At 36.8% G+C, this 21,132-nt stretch overlaps 3 protein-coding genes across 7 annotated transcripts; 1 reads left to right on the forward strand and 2 right to left on the reverse strand.

The window, feature by feature from the left end:
• Positions 1 to 182: 182 nt before the first annotated feature.
• LOC123874186 (2-oxoglutarate and iron-dependent oxygenase domain-containing protein 3-like) lies at positions 183 to 20,345 on the reverse strand. The gene is made up of 5 exons (XM_045919429.1): positions 20,337 to 20,345; positions 2,440 to 2,552; positions 1,937 to 2,363; positions 1,190 to 1,342; positions 183 to 468 (listed from the first exon to the last, which is right to left on the reverse strand). Exons 2-5 carry the CDS (start codon positions 2,523 to 2,525, stop codon positions 184 to 186), a joined length of 951 nt encoding a protein of 316 aa, XP_045775385.1. The 5' UTR covers positions 2,526 to 2,552; positions 20,337 to 20,345; the 3' UTR covers position 183.
• On the forward strand, positions 4,111 to 16,684 carry LOC123874175 (putative F-box/LRR-repeat protein 8). 5 transcript variants are annotated; one of them, XM_045919405.1, is made up of 14 exons: positions 4,111 to 4,252; positions 4,642 to 4,708; positions 4,786 to 4,901; positions 5,459 to 5,604; positions 6,028 to 6,206; positions 10,145 to 10,209; positions 10,358 to 10,505; positions 11,668 to 11,858; positions 12,091 to 12,177; positions 12,291 to 12,792; positions 13,136 to 13,341; positions 13,519 to 13,653; positions 13,962 to 14,121; positions 14,624 to 16,684. In XM_045919405.1, the coding sequence occupies exons 2-14, from the start codon at positions 4,645 to 4,647 to the stop codon at positions 14,719 to 14,721; spliced, it is 2,097 nt and encodes a 698-aa protein (XP_045775361.1). In that variant the 5' UTR covers positions 4,111 to 4,252; positions 4,642 to 4,644; the 3' UTR covers positions 14,722 to 16,684. The 5 variants fall into 5 exon arrangements, with proteins under 5 accessions (XP_045775361.1, XP_045775360.1, XP_045775363.1 ...); XM_045919404.1 differs by lacking the exon at positions 4,111 to 4,252 and adding an exon at positions 4,362 to 4,483; XM_045919407.1 differs by lacking the exon at positions 4,111 to 4,252 and adding an exon at positions 4,368 to 4,483 and having other exon boundaries at positions 4,642 to 4,712.
• On the reverse strand, positions 18,017 to 19,633 carry LOC123874189 (mitochondrial import inner membrane translocase subunit Tim29). The gene is made up of 2 exons (XM_045919433.1): positions 18,852 to 19,633; positions 18,017 to 18,463 (listed from the first exon to the last, which is right to left on the reverse strand). The coding sequence occupies exon 1, from the start codon at positions 19,449 to 19,451 to the stop codon at positions 18,885 to 18,887; it is 567 nt and encodes a 188-aa protein (XP_045775389.1). The 5' UTR covers positions 19,452 to 19,633; the 3' UTR covers positions 18,017 to 18,463; positions 18,852 to 18,884.
• Positions 20,346 to 21,132: the final 787 nt, after the last annotated feature.

Genomic DNA, 21,132 nt, shown 5'->3' on the forward strand with positions numbered 1-21,132 from the left:
GGTGAAGGCGCATTGGTTGGGTGGATTTGAATAGTCAATAGTGATGCTGCGATGTCTTCAGATGTTGATGACGAGGAGCCTATTAAGTTGTGGCCCAGCAACAAAATTTAAGAAGCTAGAATACTGAGAATACTTACAATGATTAAAATATTATTTAAGCAAAATGATAAATAAGAAAGTCATTTATTTGGAATGTTTTTTATTATACTTATCAGTGCTAGGGTCTTCTATAGCAAACTTTTTATCACATGTAAATGGAATAGTCATGGCATATCGCACTCCAGAAGTAACTTTCTCTACATAATGCGAATTTTCAGCGCCACTTGTGAACATGCTTAATCTTGCTTTTCGTGGTTCTATAGTGCTATTAAAACTCTCATCAATAAAAACAAATCTACCACCATTGAAGTCAATGCCATAATCCGATAAATAAAGTAGTGTAGTGAAATGAAAGGATTTGTAGGAGACCTGCAAAAATACAATATATGGTTTATTTTACTATATTGTAACTTTTGTAACTAACTGAATTTTCAAGTCTAGTTCGCTCTGTTAGCTCAAATAGTCCAATACAGTGGTTATGTGAATAACAGATTTGCTTTGGCAGGATCCTTAGCACCCATGAAGAATTCAAGAAGTGGAGCCATCAAGTTTTTTGATGTAAATTTGAAGTAAGTAAATGATAGCAAACTGGTGTTGGTGTCAAGATCAGGCAGTGATCAAAAATCTTGATGGCTCCACTTCTTAAATCCTTCCCTGGGTACTAAGGATCAATCAATCGTATCAAAGAAAATATCTTGTTCACAGCATTGCCCTAGGCTAAGACACTGTTAAAACAAGACAGCGTTATATCACTGGCATAAATCAGTCTGTTTTTAACTAAAACTTAAGATTGAGCAAATAAAGTATGCTCTATAGTTCTCAGCTTTACAGATGGGACTGAAATATCTTACTGTCATATTATTATACCTCTTTACTAGGAATATGAGTGTTAAACATGATCACCTCATTAAGGGGATTAGTGGAATAGCTCCTAGTTTTGGTCTCTTAAAAGTAGATGAAATATCCATTCTAGAGTAAAAAATAAAGGTAGATATTTTAAATTTACTTAAAAATTATTAATAAATTATTAAATTATAAAAATTATTAAATTTATTTACTTAAAAATTAAATTGTTAACTACTTAACTTACTTTGTCAACATGTGGATGCCAGTACTCATCATGATTAGTGAAAGCTTTTTTGGCACTAATCTCTGAGAAGAATGTTGGATGTGTTGAATAAACTTTATCAGGCTGAACGCCTAAATGATGGGCGAGACTGTATTTTACCTTATCTCTAACAACCTGTAAAATAAAAAGTAAATTCTATAAACCAAGGACCCTAAGAACACTTACAAACTACTCTACTGAATAACTGACTAATATTTAATATGACCTAACAGGTAAGAAATCTATAAAAGATTAGTTTTTTTGGCTGGTGACTTAAAATGGTTAAGGCCCACTGAGATTTTTGTCTCTGTCATTTGTATGGGATTACGTAACAGAGAGAGCTTTATAGCTTCACTTCTTTCTGTGGATAGAGTATAATTTTGAAGGGATTACTATGGTGATTCTGAACAGCAGGATTTTTAGAACACCAAATTACAGTCTATTAGCCTGAATAAGAACCTAGTAATATTGACAAGTGATCCTAATCATGATCCATAATAGCAATATTGGTGGTATTGATAAAATCGCACCTTTTTTTATCATATTGAATCTTTATTTTCTTAAAATTCTACTATATCAGAATCCTGATATGTAATATTGTCAATGTAAGGGAAGTAATAAGCAAGCAAGAGGAACAAAACCTATTTTTAGCATTATTCATAATTTTTTATTTTCCTAAATTATCATTTAAGATACAAACTTGTATATAGGTACTCCAGATATACTCACTCTGATAATATTAAAGTCCTCCTGTGTAAACAGATTTTTCATCTCCTCAATTTCATATATATTTACAAAGTGCTGGCCCTTTGACATTGCTCCACTATGCAGATCTAATATAGAAGCACCACCAAAGGAACCACCAAACTTCAAACCTCTTTTAGCTATTTTTAACAATTCCTCTACTTCTCTAACCGAAACCACTTTATCAGTGACAAATCTCTTACAATCTCTAGGAGCACAACCCTCAAACTTGTCTAGCTCTTTTATATATTCAGTAGAGCATTTCACTATCTGTCCTTTCCCTGGTAGAAGTTCTGATTGTTTAGCAAATGTTCGAAAATTTTCTTTGGATGAAAAATAAACAACTATCAGCAGAGATATAATAACTGTAGTCCGCGATAGAACTCTTAGTGGCAAACCTTTATTTATAGAGCTGGAAATAATTTAACACATACTTAATATGGCAAAGTTGGTTAGTTAGGTATGTCAAACATTCGAATGAAACTTACGATTTTTCAGTGGCTGTTTTCTCGGTAGTTTTTATGTTACTTTCAGTATGAGCATTGTTTTTAAGTCTTCTCTTAACATCACCCATTCTTTGTTTTAACTTTTTATCCACTTGCTATTACTGTAGGTAGGTAACGACAATGTTGTTTTATAATTATCTACTACCTATGAGTAATGTGACCGCTTGGTGACCACCACATTAACCACCAACCAGAAAAATAAGTTGGTGACCAGGTGACCAGCCACCCCTGGCAGCAAGTGACCAGGCGTGCCAGGCCAACCTCGTCAAGTGATATGTGTACCAGGTACCCTACTTTTTAATTTTTATAGGATCAAGCTTTCCTGTAGCCCATGCGTGATCACTACGCTACAATTACAGGAGACGGGACTTCCCTTGGACTTCTATCAAAAACTTTTTCCATTTCCATGAAAAAATAGGTACCAACCGTGAGACAGTAACTCGATAGTCGATTCCGTAAAACCTGCGTGCTGCATTACCTAATCATTATTACAATCGCGATTGTTGTTATTGGCTAATTTATGATATTCTTGTTGTGACAATGCATTGTAGCCAATAGTGAGCGAGCATCAACTAATCAGGAGGTGATTGCGATCGTGACATTGTACTCTCTCATCTATGACATTATACCCTAATATAATATTCTACTACCATGGACTCGCCTGAGTAAATTTTATTCTGTGATCTTGGATGTAATGCTTCCATACCAACATTATGATGATTATTATGACAACTCTGACAGAAACGCGGGACTGCCAACATAAGCAAATAAGCAACTCTGCCTGGGCCATAGAGATAATATTGTCCATATTGTCTGCTGTCTCAGAAGTAGTTACCTAAGTAAAAGTGTTGTTGTCACACCGATGCAGCTTGGACCAATGTTTTATAAAATAATTACTTAGATCCTCGATAACAGCACACAAGATAGAGTTAGCACTGTGTCTCAGCCTTTCCCAAAGGGAAGGGAATCTTTTAGCGTTTTGGCGCGTGGCCAAAATTAGAACTAACGACGCCATCTTGTGAAGTGTCATGATGTCTCCCTTTTTTTTTCTCTCTCTTCTGGCTTTACAAAGATTAGCCAATGTTAAGTTTGTAGTTATTGCAACAAGTTAGTTAAACTATGTACAAGTATGGACCACGTCTGTGCCGGCGCTCGCCGACATACGCACGGCACCCCCTTAGAGCGCTTTCCAGTCAGTTTTAACAAAAAAAACCACTCCAATAAGGCAGAGCACGCCCGCCAGCTAACACCAACACAGACGAAGTCCCAATGTCCCCTTGTATGTGGTGTTGCTAAGTAAAAAATCTGAATTTCACTGTTTTTTTGACGTTACAACGTCTTATAATTCGATAGAGCCGGCTGCACGCACGAAAAAACATGACTCATGCGGCGTTACCTCGCTCTGAGGCGTTCCATGTAAGGTTTGAAGTGCAAGCGAGAGCGCGGAACGAGCGACAAAGAAGCACAATCGACTTTACAGACAACCAATTTTTTGGTCATAAAAAGTCATAACTTCCCGAAAAGATAAAATATACAGCATGAATGTGTCTGCATATTATAGCTATATTTAGCAATTATGTTTCATTAATCTTCATGTTTACCTGCTTAAATACTATACTTACCCAGTGCTTAATATAGCTAGTTACAAGATGCAGACACATATTTTATGCTGTATTATCGTGAAATTATGCATAAAAGGAAAGGCTCTAATATTACAAAAAAAAAACAGTGAAATTCTGTTTATTCACTTAGAAACACTGGTTTATAATAGAATAACTGATTTTGGTTGTGAAAAGTGAGTTATAATTCTGTGGTTACTAACTTGTATTTTAAAATGCCTTTCATCTCATACAAAAAAAAATCTGAATGAAGATTGAAGCTTAGTAACTAATACCTAATCTGTGGCTTCGCCTGTCTGGAATCTGGAACCGCTGGAACATAGTGATTACTTACTGATTATTCTCATTTCTCCATTTCTCTTTGATCTGGTCTGGATATCTGGATGCAATATTTCTATTTGTAATTTGTATGTTGACTGCGTTACTTTTGCCACTTTTGCTGCGGATTACCAAGCTAAATGTCGATTATTTTCTCTAAATTCCTTGTGTTTTGAATTTGTAATGTTGAAATATTAGTTGGTGCCACTGCCAGAAGTTTTAACCGTCCTAAATATATTATTTGTAGGCCATGTTTTTCGAAGATGATGAAGGATATTTCAATCCTGAAATATTTCACGTTCATCCAGAGTTTTGTATGTATTTTTTCACTTTCCTTGTCCAAATAATATTTTTGGATTTTCAAATTGTTAACTTTGAGTTTTTTTTTCAGTTAGCATGAGTTCATCTCTAGTGCCAATACCAACATTTGCTCTAAGAAGTATTCCTACACATACTGAAGATGGAATTCCAATCAGGAAGCTGTATGTGTCTAACTTGCCACCTAAGGTAATAGAACTCTTGTGGTCTAGCGATTATGGATCATCCCAGCACAATGTGTTCTTTGTTTGCATACAGCCAACTGTTATTGATTGCAAGTGTATTTTTGTAAATGTGCAAATTCAGTTTCACTTGCTGGATAAAGAGGCTACCTACATAAGTTAGCTGCCTATTGCATTCACAGTGAAGATTGCAATCTTTAAAAGTATGTATGTTGCAGTGAAATGGCATAAACCGGGAGTTAGCCATATCCCTTGGGGATATGGCTAACTCCTGCGAGATGTTAAAACTACAACTCCATTAGACCATGACCTGAGAGTGATACCCAACATAGCTTGCTCCATAACGCTCTGAGCGACTTTTAGTTTGTGATCGAGGCCAACTGTCAGTGACCATGTTTCTGCTCCATACGCCATCCCAGGTAGGACACTCATTGAAGACTTAAGGCTTTGCAGTATCGACAATTCATAGACCTAACATAGCTTTGAAAATGCTGCTCAGCCCAACTGAATTCTAATATCAGTAATAAATTATTATTAATAATATATAATTATTGACTTTTGTAGACAACAAGAACAGACCTATTTGGAGTATTTGCTCAGTATGGGTTCATCAAAAGCTGTTGGCTGAGGATGGGAGACAAAGGGCCTCACAAGACTCCCAAACCTACATACGCCTTTGTCACATTTAGCAATCCAGCCGACGCTCATAAGTAAATTGTTTTTTATATGCTCTATTTATTTAGTATTGAATTGTTTAGATCTTTAAATATAAATAATTAGCAAGCGGGTCGCCTAATATTTTAAGTGATGACCACCGGCCATCAGTATTTACAGCAACCGGATTTTCAAGTTTTTTTTAAATTTTATCATTGGATTAATTTTAACAGCAAGCAGTTATGTAACTGCTAATCAAGAACAGGTGTACTAAATTATCAATTTATATTTATCAATTTATCAACTCTGTCGTTCAATATGATCCACAATTGCACTCCACAATAGGACATGTCACCAGTTTCCAGTTGACGACTATTCCTAGCAGTTGTAATAACTGACTATTTACATTACTGATAGCTTTATGGCCAGGTTTCATACTTTGCCAATCATCTTTTACATTTGCATATAAAATGTTGTAGGGCTCTCCAAGCACCAATGCACGAAAAAATGATACAAGGTCGAAATCTCAAAATATCACCAGCCGACAGTTGGCATCAACCGTCTGAAGATCCAGATGGTAACGTCAACTGGAAACCACAGCGCAGGGAAGATGGCAGCAGCCCATCCAGTTGGAATAGAACTCAGCATGATCCTGAGGGTAACTATTCTAATACCATATCAACTATAGGATACCTAATCAGGTAGGATTATCGACTTCTTCCTTACTAAATAATGCTGGCGACTTTGGGTGGATTAAGGATTTGGGTGGATTTGGGATTTTTAATAATCCTGTGGGAACTCTTTGACTCTCCAGAATAAAATGTATTATTTAGAGTGAAATGTATTATTTATTTAATTTTGTTAGTTGATGTGCCTTATAAACAGTAGGTATACAATGTTAAAAAGTTGGTGAGAATATACAAATAGGCATGACAACTTCTACACTAGTAAACACTGTATTACAGTGGGTTGACTTCTCCCATTCCTAAGTACTTAATTTAAATGCATGCATTACCCCTCCCCTCCTATGTTTCCAGCCATCCAAGCTCCAATGTCTCCAACCATCCAAGCTCCTATGTCTCCAGCCATCCAAGCTCCTATGTCTCCAGCCATCCAAGCTCCTATGTCTCCAGCCATCCAAGCTCCTATGTCTCCAGCCATCCAAGCTCGCTCTAGAAGCCAAGTAGACTGAGTAGGTTGCCGAAGGCTTAATGGAGTGAGGTTGGAAATCTCAAATGATGCTCTCGTTGATCTTTTACGACTGTGCACTCTAGGAGAACGTGCGTCGGTGTTTCATCAGCCTCCATGTAGGCCCCTATGACACCTATAACGAAAAGGGGTCTGTTTAGTGGCCTATGCCCTGTTATGAGTCCCACCACCTTCCCAACGGTGAGATGTGTCTTTGACCCATTAGATTATTGAGAGACAATGTGATAGAATGTTCACATGATCAAACAATCACCTGATTGGTCTATTTTTTTTTTTTTTTTGAGGGGTTGCCTTATCATGCGATCAGTCGGTGGACTATGAGCAGATTGGTTGGAGGAAGTTGGCGTTCATTAGGAGAAAACTTCCCCAGCGGGAAAACTCCATAAGTCTCAGCTATATGTCTAGTATATGCTTTCTCTTTAGACGACGGATTGCCTGTGGCATTGTCAGCTGCACTGCCAGGCGATTTGGGTGGTTAGTAAGCCTTGTTTTGTAGTTGCAACTATAAGTTAGAATTTCTTCCTTTACTGTGTTAATGTTTAAGTGCTCATGAATTTCCGATATTTGTATGAACCATGGCGCGTTGGACAGTTGTTTCAAAATATAATTTTGAGCTCTTTGTATAATTTGAATATTGGAGTTGCATGCTGATCCCCAAAGTTGTATGCCATATGACCATATTGGCTTTATTATTGCTTTGTATATCAGTAACTTGTTGTCTAGAGAGAGTCTGGAGTTCCTTGAGAGCATCCAGTACAGTCCTCTATATCTATGATAGATCTCATCCCTCTTTATTTGGACATGTTTCTTCCAGGTTAGCCTTCTATCTAAGTGCATTCCCAGGTACCTAACGTTGTCGCTTTGTGGTAGCTGATTGTTACGCAGCGAGACCGGAGGACAGTTTCCTCGACGAAGAGTAAATGTTATATGGACTGATTTTGAAGCGCTCGTTTTTATCCTCCATTTTGACAGCCATTTGTCGATCTCATTTAGTCCACGTTGCAGAATAGCTGAAGCTTCTTCAGGAGATTTACTGCGAGCAAGAACAGCTGTATCATCCGCAAATGTAGCCACAGTGACATCGTCAATTTGAGGTAGGTCACTTGTATAGATTGTGTAAAGCACAGGACCTAGCACTGAGCCTTGTGGCACGCCAGCTGTGATTGGGTGAAACGGTGAAGTGTATTCACCTTCTTTGACTTGAAATATTCTATCAGTCAGGTAGGATTTCAATAGACCGAAGAATGTATGAGGTAGTAGCGATTTAATTTTGAAAAGTAGTCCCGTATGCCACACTTTATCAAATGCTTGCTGCACATCGAGGAAAGCAGAAGAGCAGTATTCTTTGTGTTCCAGTGCATCTCTTATTGTTCTGCATACCCTATGTACTTGCTCAACAGTTCCATGATGCTGCCGGAAGCCAAATTGATGGTCTGGGATGATACATCTTGAGCAGAGTTCTTTCATAAGCCTTTGCAACACAACTTTTTCACAAATTTTTGATATCACCGGTAATAAACTGATTGGTCTGTATGAGGTTATTTCTTGAACGGGTTTACCAGGCTTTGCTATCATTATAATTTGCGAGACCTTCCACAGAGCTGGGAAGTAACCAACACGAATGATGCCATTAAATAAAATGGTGAGGAACATAATACCTTTTCGCGGTAGTTCCGATAGGACTCTTTTATCAATTAGGTCAAAACCAGGCGCTTTCTTGCCAACCATACGTTTTATTATGTTAATAATCTCCTTTGGGTTGGTTGGCGTGATGGGCAGATCCAACTGGAAAGGCTGACCAAGGACGTCTTCTATATCTGTCTCGTCACTGTCTGGATCAGTTTCATTTGGTGTGAATATTTGGGCCAAGTGGTTTCCAAAAGCATCAGCTTTTTGTTGCTGGCTTCTGGCCCATGTGTTGCCCTCCAATCTAAGTGGTGGCTTGGGGTCTGTAGGCTTATTTAAGTTTTTACACGCACGATAAAGGGAGTAATTAGTAACACTTGTTGCTGTCAACGATTCCAGATATGATTCTGTTAGAGTATCCTTTGATTTAGCTATGGCGTCTTTAAGGTCCTTAATTGCTTTGTTGAGTACTGTTTTGTCTTCTGGGTGTCTACTAATGTGCCATACTCTTCGTAGTCTTCTTTTTTCCATTATTTGAAGTTTAATTTCGGATGGAACTGATTTATGTCTCGGTGAAGAATTGGATATTTCTGGTGTACACTTCCAACAAGCTGACTGAACAGTAGTCATAAACTTAGTAGTAGCATTATCAATGTCTTCCTCAGATTTAAGCGCTATTTGTAGTTGAAGCTCATCATTTACTATACCACGAAACGCCTCCCAGTCAGTTCTTTTGTTATAAAGTTGTAGCCTTTTCATACTGTTTGTTACTTGGGCACTCATGGTCAGTATCACTGGGATATGATTTGAGGAACCATCTAAGGTTGAACTGATTGTGAAGAAGAGTCGAGACAATCCCTTATAAATGAAGAAGTCTAGAACATCAGGCAGTCTATTTGGGTCTGTAGGCCAGTGCGTGGGTTCTGGTGTTGCAATAGTAGTAAGGACGTTTTTATCCACACTCTTCTTTAGTTCCCTTCCTCGAGTGGTTATTAGCCTGGAGCCCCAATGGAGATGCTTGGAATTCCAGTCACCACCAACAACAAAGCGGTTACCAAGGCTACCAAAGAACTTTGAAAATTGTTCCTCAGATATCCTGTGTTTTGGTGGACAGTAAACAGCTGAGATATTAAAAGGGCCATTTTTGTCCGAAATAGATACTGAAGTTGCTTGGATTTGTTCAGTGCTGTATTGGGGTAGTTCATAGTGCTCTATTGTTGCTTTTATGATGACTGCAGTTCCTCCATGTGCAGTTCCATCTGGGTGATTAGTGTGATAGATATTATACCCTTTTATCTTTATCAGACTGTTACTAACAAAATGAGTTTCTGATATGAGGAAAATATCAAGTTTGTGCATATGAAGTAGTATTTCTACTTCATCTTTGTTGGGAGATAATCCATTAATGTTCCAAGTACCTATTTTTAAACCTATTTTGGTGCCTTTGAAATTAACGTTGTTATGAGTTGAAGCAAGGTACTCATTTGTTGTAGGAGAAAATCAATTTTTTCAGATTGCTTGATAAACATGTGTTCTAATGTTTTATATGCATTTGATTCTGTATCTGACTCTTGTGGCTTTGAGTTGGTAGCTTCAGCATATGTTTTCTTTTCTTTTGGGTTTCGATTGGCTGGAGGTCTGCTATTGACGGACGGATGATTGGTCTATTTAACACTTCACATTGCAACTACCTCAGAAACTATCTCAGTTGAACAGTAGGTATATCATTATGTTCTTTAATTGAAACTTTTTCTTGCTTAGGTAATAATGCAGAATCTTCAGAGACACCCAAAGCAGAAAATAGTGAAAATCCAAATGAAGAAACGGTTTGTAAAAAAAAAACCATTTAATACAACAATGTAGTTTCTGGGTGGTAGATGCTTTTGACAATTTAAAAGAACTTGTAAAAGAAATTGAATAAAAATATTTTGAATTTGAATTTGAATAATCATGAATATACCTGTTTCTTTTCAGGAGGATAGTGATCAACCGTACAACATACTGGACATCCTCAATGTTGACTGCTTGTCACACATTCTCACCTATGTTCCTATCAATGATCTAATCAGATCTGAGAGAGTTAGCAGGAGATGGCAAAACATGGTACAAGAATATTTACTGGGTGAGCTTACAATATACTGTTATGTTTAACATCTAACTCTAAGGGTGAGATCTATAGAGCGCGCTTTTCCTTTGCTTAGACTTAAGAGAGAGTTAAAACGAGACAGAGCTATATCTCTCACATAAATCTGTCTCGTTTTAAGTCAGAGCAAAGTCAAAGTGCGCTTTATAGATTTCAGCCTAAGTATCAGTAATACTTATATTACTAAACAAGATTGTTAATTGCTATTTCGGCAGAGACTTCTTTTTTTTTATTAATTCAAGAAAAAACTTACCTTGCAGTTTGTACTGTTAGACAATGTAACAATACTAATAAATATCATGTGTACTTAAAAACACCTAATTTATGTTCATGTGCATTTCTATTATCGTCATATTGGAAATTGCTGGCATGCCGACAGAAAGGAGTCAGTTGATGTTTTTTTTAATAATGAAGCAATTTCCGAGCAAGGGGAGAAAAGTATGATTATTATCAAATGATCGCGTTTATTACTATCCTCATAAGGGCATAAACATATAAAAACAGTTGTATTATATATATGTATATAAATTTTTTTTTTTTGTAATTTTGATCTTGACAATTTTTCTCCTAGAATCAACATAATTATAAGGTCCTATGAATATTTTAGTTAGGATAAAAAGATTCTCTTACATAATTATAAAATTTTAGGAATTATCTAACTTTGTGTCATATGATAAAAATATCAAAATAAATCAAACATCCACCAATTACAACTTTTTCAATTCATTGAATAATAACAACAGCTATGACCCGATCCTAGTGCTATGTCGTTGACAATGTATCGAATTTATAGATCAAGTCTCGAGAGTTGAGCCGAGCTGTCTCCGTTTATTTTATTCTGACTCCAACAACAAGTATTTCATTGTATGTGGCACCACTTGCAGTCAGCGATTTGCCTGTGGCTGGCTGTTTAGCGGTGCATCGTTTCACAATCCGCTACATCTTCCCTTTGTTTGATGACTGACTGATTGATTAATTGACTCAGTTGTGGGGTTCAAGACTAAAATCAACTCAACTCAACTGGGGCTCAATCTGTTAGAATGGGCCCCAGAATCTCAAACTACCCTCTATGCTGTGCTGTGGAAACTGCATGGGAGCACGAGTGAGTGGTAGCGCAGAACTCAGGCATGGCCGGTTGCAGGCATTCGCATGTTCAAGACGTCGTGGTGGCAGCACGCGCCGGTGAAGCTGACGACGGCCGTGCTGCGGCGCCTGCTGCAGCGGCTGGGCGCCTCGCTGCTGCGCCTGCACATCGACCACCAGGCGTCCGCGCTCAACGACCGCACGGCGCACACCGTCGGCAAGTTTTGCCCGCACCTCGAGGAGCTCAAGGTTCACTAATATAAATGCAGTTCAAAATTATGGTCTTGTTGTTTTTCGATGCTGACAGCGGCGGTGTTGCGGTGCAAACCCGTTTTCACCACAAGCAGACTAGGCAGTGACGTTAGATTTTTTTTATTTTTATTGTTAATAGTAATTTTTATTGTATTGTGTTGTGTTGTGAAGCCCATTAAAAAATTCTCAACAGGTGAACTAGTTAATGATTATTGTATTCCCCCAACAGGTGGTTGGAATGCTAACGAAAAACTGGAACCCGCTAATTTATGGATGCAAAAATCTCAAAAGCTTGTCATTTGTCTCGTGTAGTAAGGTCGGTTTTTGACTATTTTTAATGGATTTTCTTACACTAAGATTTTATATCCGATTTTGTCTGAGGTTCTTCATGACAACAACTGTATGACTAAGGTTTTCTTTTTATTACAGCTATCAGATTCAAGTTTAATACATCTTGTGAAAAAAGACTCCTGCATAGAAAGTTTGACAGTTAAAAACAACAGCCATGTAACGGGTCTATTCCTCACTGGATCAAATCCACCAAAGCTTACTTCTTTAGAGTTTTTCAACTGCTGCTGTCTTCAAGGCGGCGTCTTGAGCACGGCAGTTGACAGCCTTCCCAACCTCACCACACTCAAGTTGGACGTCTGTCTCCACAAAATGTGGGAATTTATCCCTTCAATCCTAAACAAGCTGCCGAAACTTCGGGACCTGTCTCTCAGTGAATACACGTCGTCGGAATTGTACCTTTCGACTGAAAACGAAGCCTTCTGCAAATCTCTGAGCAGTCTGACAGAATTGAAGAGGTTAAACTTGAGCAGAAACATTTATATCACTAACTCTGTATTGAAAACGGTGGCGCAATCTTGTCCGGACCTAGAATCACTCAATGTATCGAGCTGCAATTCCAGAAGGACTTCTTCACATAATGGTAAGTTATGATCTCCTACAATGTTATCATACTGTTGAAACAAAGGCAAGCTGGGATGAGGCTGGCATATAGGACACCTATAAAAGCCCCTTAAAAATATTAGTATAAAAAAAGGCAAGCTGAAGAAGATGATAGAATGACTGTCTTCCTTTTTTTCTTAGTCTTTAAATTAAAATTTGGGATACATTCTCAAGATCATAATATCTTGTTCATTTGATTATTATATATTATTTTCGATGTGTGTATCACAAACCCAAATAATATAAGTACATAAATACACTGACAGAGGGACACAAAGGTTGTATCTGTCTTTTGATTTTCTGATTGATATTGTGTTTATCAGGCGTGGGCGATGAGGGCATAGCAGCGGTGTGCGCGGGCTGCTCCTCACTGACGTCGCTAGACGTGTCGTACCTGGCGACGCTCAGCGACGCGGGGCTGAGTGCGGCGGCGCGACTGTCGCGCCTGGTGTCCCTGACGGCGCGCGGCATACCCGCGCTCTCCTCCGCACCGTTCTGCGCAGTGCTCGCCTCCTGCCATCTGCTCGAGGTACTTGCAGCTCGTATACACGGTCACAACGACGCGATTGTCGCACCCAGCGGATGAATCCTGAATCCACGCGGATGAAGATACGATATTCCTGTAATCTGAGTTACTCACCCAATATTTGTTGCCTGATTTTCACTAGCCAGCCTACCTTTTAAGCCTTAATTTTGTATGTGGCAGGAGATCGACGCATGCGGCTGCGACAATGTGACGGGCGAGGTGATCGTGGCGGCGAGCGAGGAGCTGCGCGCGCGGCCCCGCCCCGTCGCGCTGTACCTCGCCTCCACCGCCGCCGCGTTCATTGACGGCCCGCAGGTCAGCATTGTACGCCCACCACGACACACAGCAACACATACTGTGACACGCGTGACGTGACTGTTGTGAGGCCTATGTTTGATGTTTAAACAATATGTTTCCTTTTATAATACAGAAATAGAAAATGTCAGAGTATGCCAAGATTCTTGATGTTTCGTGAACCGTCAGACTATGAAATTAGACATGCTGATGTGCAAGGTTTTAAGCAGCAAAGGCGCGCTTTTCGAGAGAAAAAGTATTCTAATTCTGAGTAAAATGAATGAAGTCTTTTTTACTGTTGCAATTAAAATATACAGTGTGTATTCCAGGAATACAACCCCCACAAGCTGCTGACAGTGAACCTGTCCGAGGATCGCAGCAACCCACACCTGCGTGTCGACTTCGTGGACAGCGTTTACGATGAGGACTCCGACCGCTCCTTCGACGACATCTATGACCACGAGGACTTCGACGACTACATGGGAGAAGGTACTGCACCCACACAGGAGCACACAAGCTCCTGTTATCATAATGAACTATTATATTGTAGATAGCAGGTACACACCACAATTACTTTGGAGTTCAACTCAGTTGCATGAGTTGTGGTCCTGTTGTGACCATGACTCATGCAACTGAGTCGAATATGAAATCCATGTTATAAATGCAAGTGTATGTGTGTGTGTGTCTGTCTGTCTGCTAGCTTTTCACAGCCCTAACAGTTTCATCGATTTTCATCATACATCTCCAGAAAATCAAAGACTTCCCACAGGATTCTTAAAGGCCCATCCATTTAACCGATTTATATGAAATTCGGTACAAATGTGGCTTGCATCCCGGATAGTGACATAATCAACTTTTTATCCCTGATAAGCAAAGGATTTAAAAAACCTAAATCCATGTGGACATAGTCACGGGCATCATCTAGCAAATAATAAGATCATTGTTGTCATGTCTTGACCAATTGTCATTAGGAATAACATTTTTTTTGTAGATGATGACCTGGAGCTGTTCTTGGATGACGAGGATGATGATCTGGAAGACTATGAAGCCATCCTGCGCATGCACTGTGCTAACGTCCTCCTGCTTTAAGAAACCTATACTAATTACTAATCAGCTACAATTTATCACTATTGTAAGCACATGTGAATTTAGATTTTTGGTGTATTATTTTAAAAGTGTATAAGTATTATATTGGTTTGTCGTGATTTTAATAGTGACACTGTCTATTAATTTTCGTTCAAAGCAATCGAGTCATTAAGATTTTTTAGAGGAAGCATTTTTGTTTTTATTTTTATTATCATAAAATATTAAGTTATTCCTGCCTCAGTACAACTGGTTATAAGTCTTAACAGAATTTAAACATTCGCCAGAAATTCATGTCTACTTAGAATGGATAACAAAATGAAAAGAGTGCCTCCACAGCATACAACAAATCTGGTGTTTAGTGATTGTTTACTTTAATATACATTAAAAAAGTCTGAAACATTGTGATAGAATGTAAATTATTCATGTACTTTTTTCATAACTGGTATTGTTTTGTATAATATTATGTATGTAATGAATTGAAATGTAAGGTAAGTTAATGTTGGTCGCACATAACAGAATGACGACGAACGATGTTATCGTTGATACAGTGATCGCAAAACAAGTAGGTACAGTGGACCCCCGATAATCCGGCCCATGTGTAATGCGGCACCTCCTGTAATCCGACAGGTCTATTAGGTTACATACATGTATTATTATGGAATATTTTTATGACAAGCTTCGCTAATGTAGATATGCAGATATGCAGGATTGAACAGGCACCACTATTGTATTAATTTACTAAATAAGACATACATAATGAAGTATGATTTGTACTTAAGAGTAATAACACATAAAATCTTATCATTGGATCTGTAAATTGTCGGATTATAAGGTACTCTTATGTAAAAATTCTGGACTATAGGTGGTCTTAGGCATTACTCTATAATCCGATAGTTCGACACTGCCCTGCAAAACGTTGTTGAATTACAGGGGGTCCAATCTGAAGTAGCACCGTGGCGGTTGCGCAGCTCATAAACTAAAGATTAAATACACAATCCCAGCACAGATCAGCCCCCTGATCCGTAAGAAAAACGGATTCATGGTTATCGTCAAGAAATTCTGCCCTTTGATTGGCTGTGAAAAAAGGTAAACTGCGAATGGACCAATCAAAGGACATAATTTCTTAACGATAACCTTTTCTTACAAAATCGGGGTGCTGATTGTGTACAATGAACAGTCATACTCTTCCTGTTCAGTTTGGACGACTTGTTTTGCGTGCACTATACACGATTAGTTTTATACTGACAGACCGCATATCGTCGCTGCACATGAAAATTCCGCTATGTGGAAAATCATTAGTTGTCAGGTGACTCTAAATATGCTGTTAATAAGTGTGTAAGTTGAAAAAAAATATGCTGTACTTTTAGATCAAAATCAAATGGCTAAAAAGATTATCTCTTGATCTAGCACACATGCTAAAGAACGGGTTTCTACATGTACACACACCTTTTAAAACCAAACAAAATGACATCAAAAATCCTAAAAAATACATAACGGATTTTGCATGTGCAGCAACGATATTGTCTGTAATTTGTAAACTTGAGTTATATTACAAAACTTGATTACAATCTATTTTTCCTTACTGAATTAAAGGGAAATGAAGAAACGTGTAATGAGCATCAATGGACCTTTTAATTCAGCTAGGGAAAGATTTTAGGAAAACCGCAAAACTATATTCATTGATTGCCTCATAAAACTAATTCAATGCTGATGGTATTTGTGATGTTTTAAGTGTATATTAATTGTATATGCTTGATGAATAATGTAAACAATACCCCATTAAGATAGTTAATTATGACAATAGGACAGGCCCACTTCTGTGACAGTATATATATTAATTATATTATTAATGTATAAAGATTATGATTGTTACATAAACTATAAGTCTGCTGCAATGCCAGAATATGCCATGGCTGTAATTATCTAGCCTCATAGACCTGCCATGGACCACATTAAAGATAATAATTGTTATTTGTCTGCCTTATCTTACTGAAATAGAAATATGTTAACTAGTTTGATTAGTAATTATAATCACTGTGAGTTAAATTGTTTATAATGTATCCAAATTAAGAAAGGGAAATCATGCCTGCCATATAGGTAGTCCTAGCTAGAAATATATTTTGATTCAATAGATTTTATCCTAAAAACCGGCTCAGTCCTTCTTGATGAAGATATTAAAAATATGTGTATTGAATCAAAAATATTTTCGCTAAGATGTCACCATATGGTGGACATGATTTCCTTTTCTTAGTTTGAATCCTCTTTATTGCCCATCCCATGAGAATTCCGAAAATACAGCCTTATTCTTTGTCTACATTAGAATAGAAATATCAAAATTTCAGCTTTCTATATCCAAGGGTTTGGGCTAGGTGTTGATAAGTCCAGACTTTTCTTTTTTGGAATTGTTAGGTTAGATCTACATACAACATTGTTTTTATTTAACGGGTTGTAGTGGTATTTAAGGGTGTTTATGTAAATTTTTAGATTTGCAAAAATATAACAATTTAACATGGTCTGACTTTTGGGTAGACTTAATTAGTCAGTTGATTGATACTGAAATAATATAAAACGAATACTTTTAAGTTCAACTAACTGTGTACAGTGCAGTGCCCGGCAGGAAAGAGATTTTGGCTTTGTAGAGCATTTGTCTCTGTCGTTGAGACTGACGAAACTTCACACTGTATGAGTGACAGAGACAATGCTCTACAAAGCCAAAATCTCTTTCCTGCCGGGCACTGCACTGTAGACAGTTAGTTGAACTTAAAAGTATTCTTTTTAAATTATTTCTAATTAGTGCAATTAATATACTTGCAGAATACTTTTGATATGTTTTTATTAGGTACTTATCTGAATTGAAGTTATTCATTATGATTTAATGCTATAATCAACAAGGTGGTTTTATTTCATTTTTTATTGAGAACTGATTTTGTTTTAATCACAATTTAATCATTAACTATCTATATTTTGTAGCCTTTTACATACAGGATGGAGGATATTACATAGAGGATATGTTTTTATTTTAGATAAAAAAAAAATATTTTGCTACCATCAGTTTGCACAAAGCAATTTGTAATTTTAATTCAAACAAATTATAATTTAAAAAATTACCTATTTTTCCATTATTTTTTAACCAGATATCTTTCATTCATGATTCCAATTTACTGAATGTTTTATAAATAAAAAAGACCAAGTTGTTAATGTCTAATTTTCTGATTTAGAATTCTCTTTTTAGTTTCAAAATGCTTTTCACAAGTTTTTTTTTTTTGCATTAACTAATAATCTGTGCAGGATTTTATTCTTCAATTTGTTTAAAGTTCAGTCAACTGGAAATTGAAGTGTTCTTTCTATGTTGAGTGATATTTATAGAAGAGTATACTTATATATTTCTGGTACACATAGTGATTAGTTTTTAGACTTGCATTTTAGGAAAGATCTTGTGTATGAATTTCGTTTCTTAGGTTTTATACATTTTTTGTTGTAATAAATTAGTAAAAAAAAAACAAATACAACCATTTTCTTCAACAACAATCTTTTTTTTATTTGTAACACCTAATAGTCGACAGAAAATATTACTAAAATATTCCATACATTCTGCAGGGAGCCTATAAACTTAAAGCTTGGTGCAACTCATCTATTCCTAACTTCCACTGTGTCAGCTGACTGGCTGCCCACTTCAATAGTTACTATACATATAAACAACTAAGCTTTCGCTAGTGGCTTTGTCCATATCACACAATACACTAGCTGATGCTTGCGACTTCGTCTGCGTAGATTTAGGTTTTCATGAAATCCTGTGGGAACTCTTTGATTTTCCGGGATAAAAAGTAGCCTAAGTGCTAATCCAGGATGTTATCTATCTCCAATCCAAATTTCAGCCAAATCTGTCAAGTAGTTTTTGCGTGAAGGAGTAACAAACATACACACACATACACAGAAACTTTTGCCTTCATAATATTAGTGTGATAGCACTCAAGAGATAATAATTTGGGTATCAGTGAAAGATTTTTGAAATCAGATGAATAGTTTCAGAGATTACCTTTATATCCAAACTTATCCCTTTATAATATAGTCTAAGACTGATAACAAAGAATAATCTTTTCTTTATTAAGTGTTATGAATATTATGATAAATATTGTAAGTTTCAATAATAAATTCATTCATAAAGTTCAGACATTAACATCATAGTTAGTTGTCTTTATGTAAATGTTCCACCACTGGCCCAAAAAGCCCACATCCACAATCCGTGAAAATATGCTCAAATATGATGGCTTTAAATATGAACAGTGAGCTTTGTACAAGTCGCAAGAATCGTTCAAACTGGACGTGTACATGAAGGATACAATTCCCAAAGACATGTAATGAACTACACCTTCATTATAACATTGCTGCAAGTACTGTAGATGTTGAAGAGATACAGGATTTCTACATTCTTCACTCACTAATATTACCTCGTTTGTAATACGTTTCATATGATCTTTAAAGTCTAACTCGTTTGGATTGTTTTGAGCCAAGGTGAATACAGTCACGATACCCATAGTCCATTTCAAAGCTTTTCTTGGATCTTCTTGCATATCGGTCCGTAAATCTTGAAACATTTGTCGGTAATCTATGACTAGATTTTTCCAATAATTTGCCCATTTTTCTAGTATTGTTCCTTTAACCTTATCGGGTAATTTAACTTTTGATTGAAGATTCACAACTATGTTTGGTGTTTTCGATAATAATTTAAACATTTTAATGAACTAAGTGGATTTTTACGCACAGACAAATTATGCTTTAATTCAGGAACTATTCGGATACTATGTAAACTTTGCGATTTATCTAATTTTTACTTCTTTATAAAATTTCAGTTAATTTTATCCAAGTCCAAGATTTTAGGTTATTTGCTGTGGTTATATTTGAGTGTTGACATCGACACTTGACGGTTCGATCATGGGTACACCCAAGTATTATACTCTGTGATTCCAATGTAAAAAAAGCAAAATATAAAGGGAAATCACACTAGACCAATTTTTCTCAACTGACTTTCTCAGATTTCTATGATACGGAACCCTTCTCGCACTTCTTGCAACTAACCGGTTTTTAGGGTTCCGTACCTCAAAAGGAAAAAAAGGAACTTTTATAGGATCTGTCTGTCAGTGCGTCTGTCCGCCTGTCGTTGACCTAGAATCATGAAATTGACAGGAAGGTAACTAGATCTTATAGCACAAGCAAAGGAAAAAATCCGAAAACCGTAAATTTCTATCACAAAAAAATAATTTAAACATATTTATAATAAGTAATTTCAAAGGAAGATAACTATAACATGTGGAGTACCTACTTATATAAAAGTGTACCTGTACGAGTATTTATTCATCCAAGACCTGTACATTCTAAAACAGATTTTTATTTATTTTAAAATGTAAAAAAAAATCCGAGTACGAAAATTACCGAGTGCGGAACCATCGGTGCACGAGTCTGAATCGCACTTGGCCGGTTTTGTTAACTTATGTAATTAATTTTTTTTACTATCGTACCACGCCATCACACATCAAAATCGATTTCGCCGTCATCACCTATATAACCATCCCACGCATTGTGCCAGTGCGTTCAAGTACATATGATACTTTCTAGGATAATATACACAAACTGTGGAATCCACTACTTTCGGCAAAATTTCCTCTAGGTAAACTTTGATATCAATCAAGGGGCGGATCTTTGATTAGACAAAGAATTCCTAATAAGTCGGCAATGCTTTTTCTGGTTCATCTAGAGTTGCAAATATGCATAGGCGGCGGTCAAGAATTGCGTATAATCCCGCCCGCGCTAGTTTGCTTGTTCTTTGTACGAAAAAGGATAATATTATTTTGTCATATTTTAATACTTTATGCGTAAAAAATGAAGACTCACGCGCCATTTTAACTACGAGTCAAATATCATGTCAAAAGTACGATTTTAGTCCTCATTACCGTACATTTGACATGACAGTTGACCGATGCAGTTAAAACGGTGCGTGAGAAGTCATTTTGTTCGGACTTTAATCAATTTTAAATTTTAATATAATTTACGTGATTTCAAATGATGATATGGATATTAAAAAAATTACTAAAAAAAATTCAAAAAAACCCCCATTTTTAGAGTACCTTACCCGAAGGGTGTCAACGAGCTCCTATCACTAAGACCCCACTGTTCGTCCGTCTGGCCGTCTGTCTGTCAATGGGCTTTATCTCGTGAACCACAATAAGTAGAGAGATGAAATTTTCACATTTCTTTATTGATAAAGGGCATTTTTAAAATTTTAATTTAAAAATCAAATTAGTAGTGTTATTTCCTGTATGGAACCCACCAATCGTGCAAGTCCGACTCACACTTGCGGTTTTTAGGTTTGCGTACCTCAAAAAGAAAATCGGAACCCTTATAGGATCACTTTGTTGT

The sequence above is a fragment of the Maniola jurtina genome, chromosome 18 (genome assembly GCF_905333055.1).
Source record: "Maniola jurtina chromosome 18, ilManJurt1.1, whole genome shotgun sequence".
Classification (NCBI taxonomy): Eukaryota; Metazoa; Arthropoda; class Insecta; order Lepidoptera; family Nymphalidae; genus Maniola; species Maniola jurtina.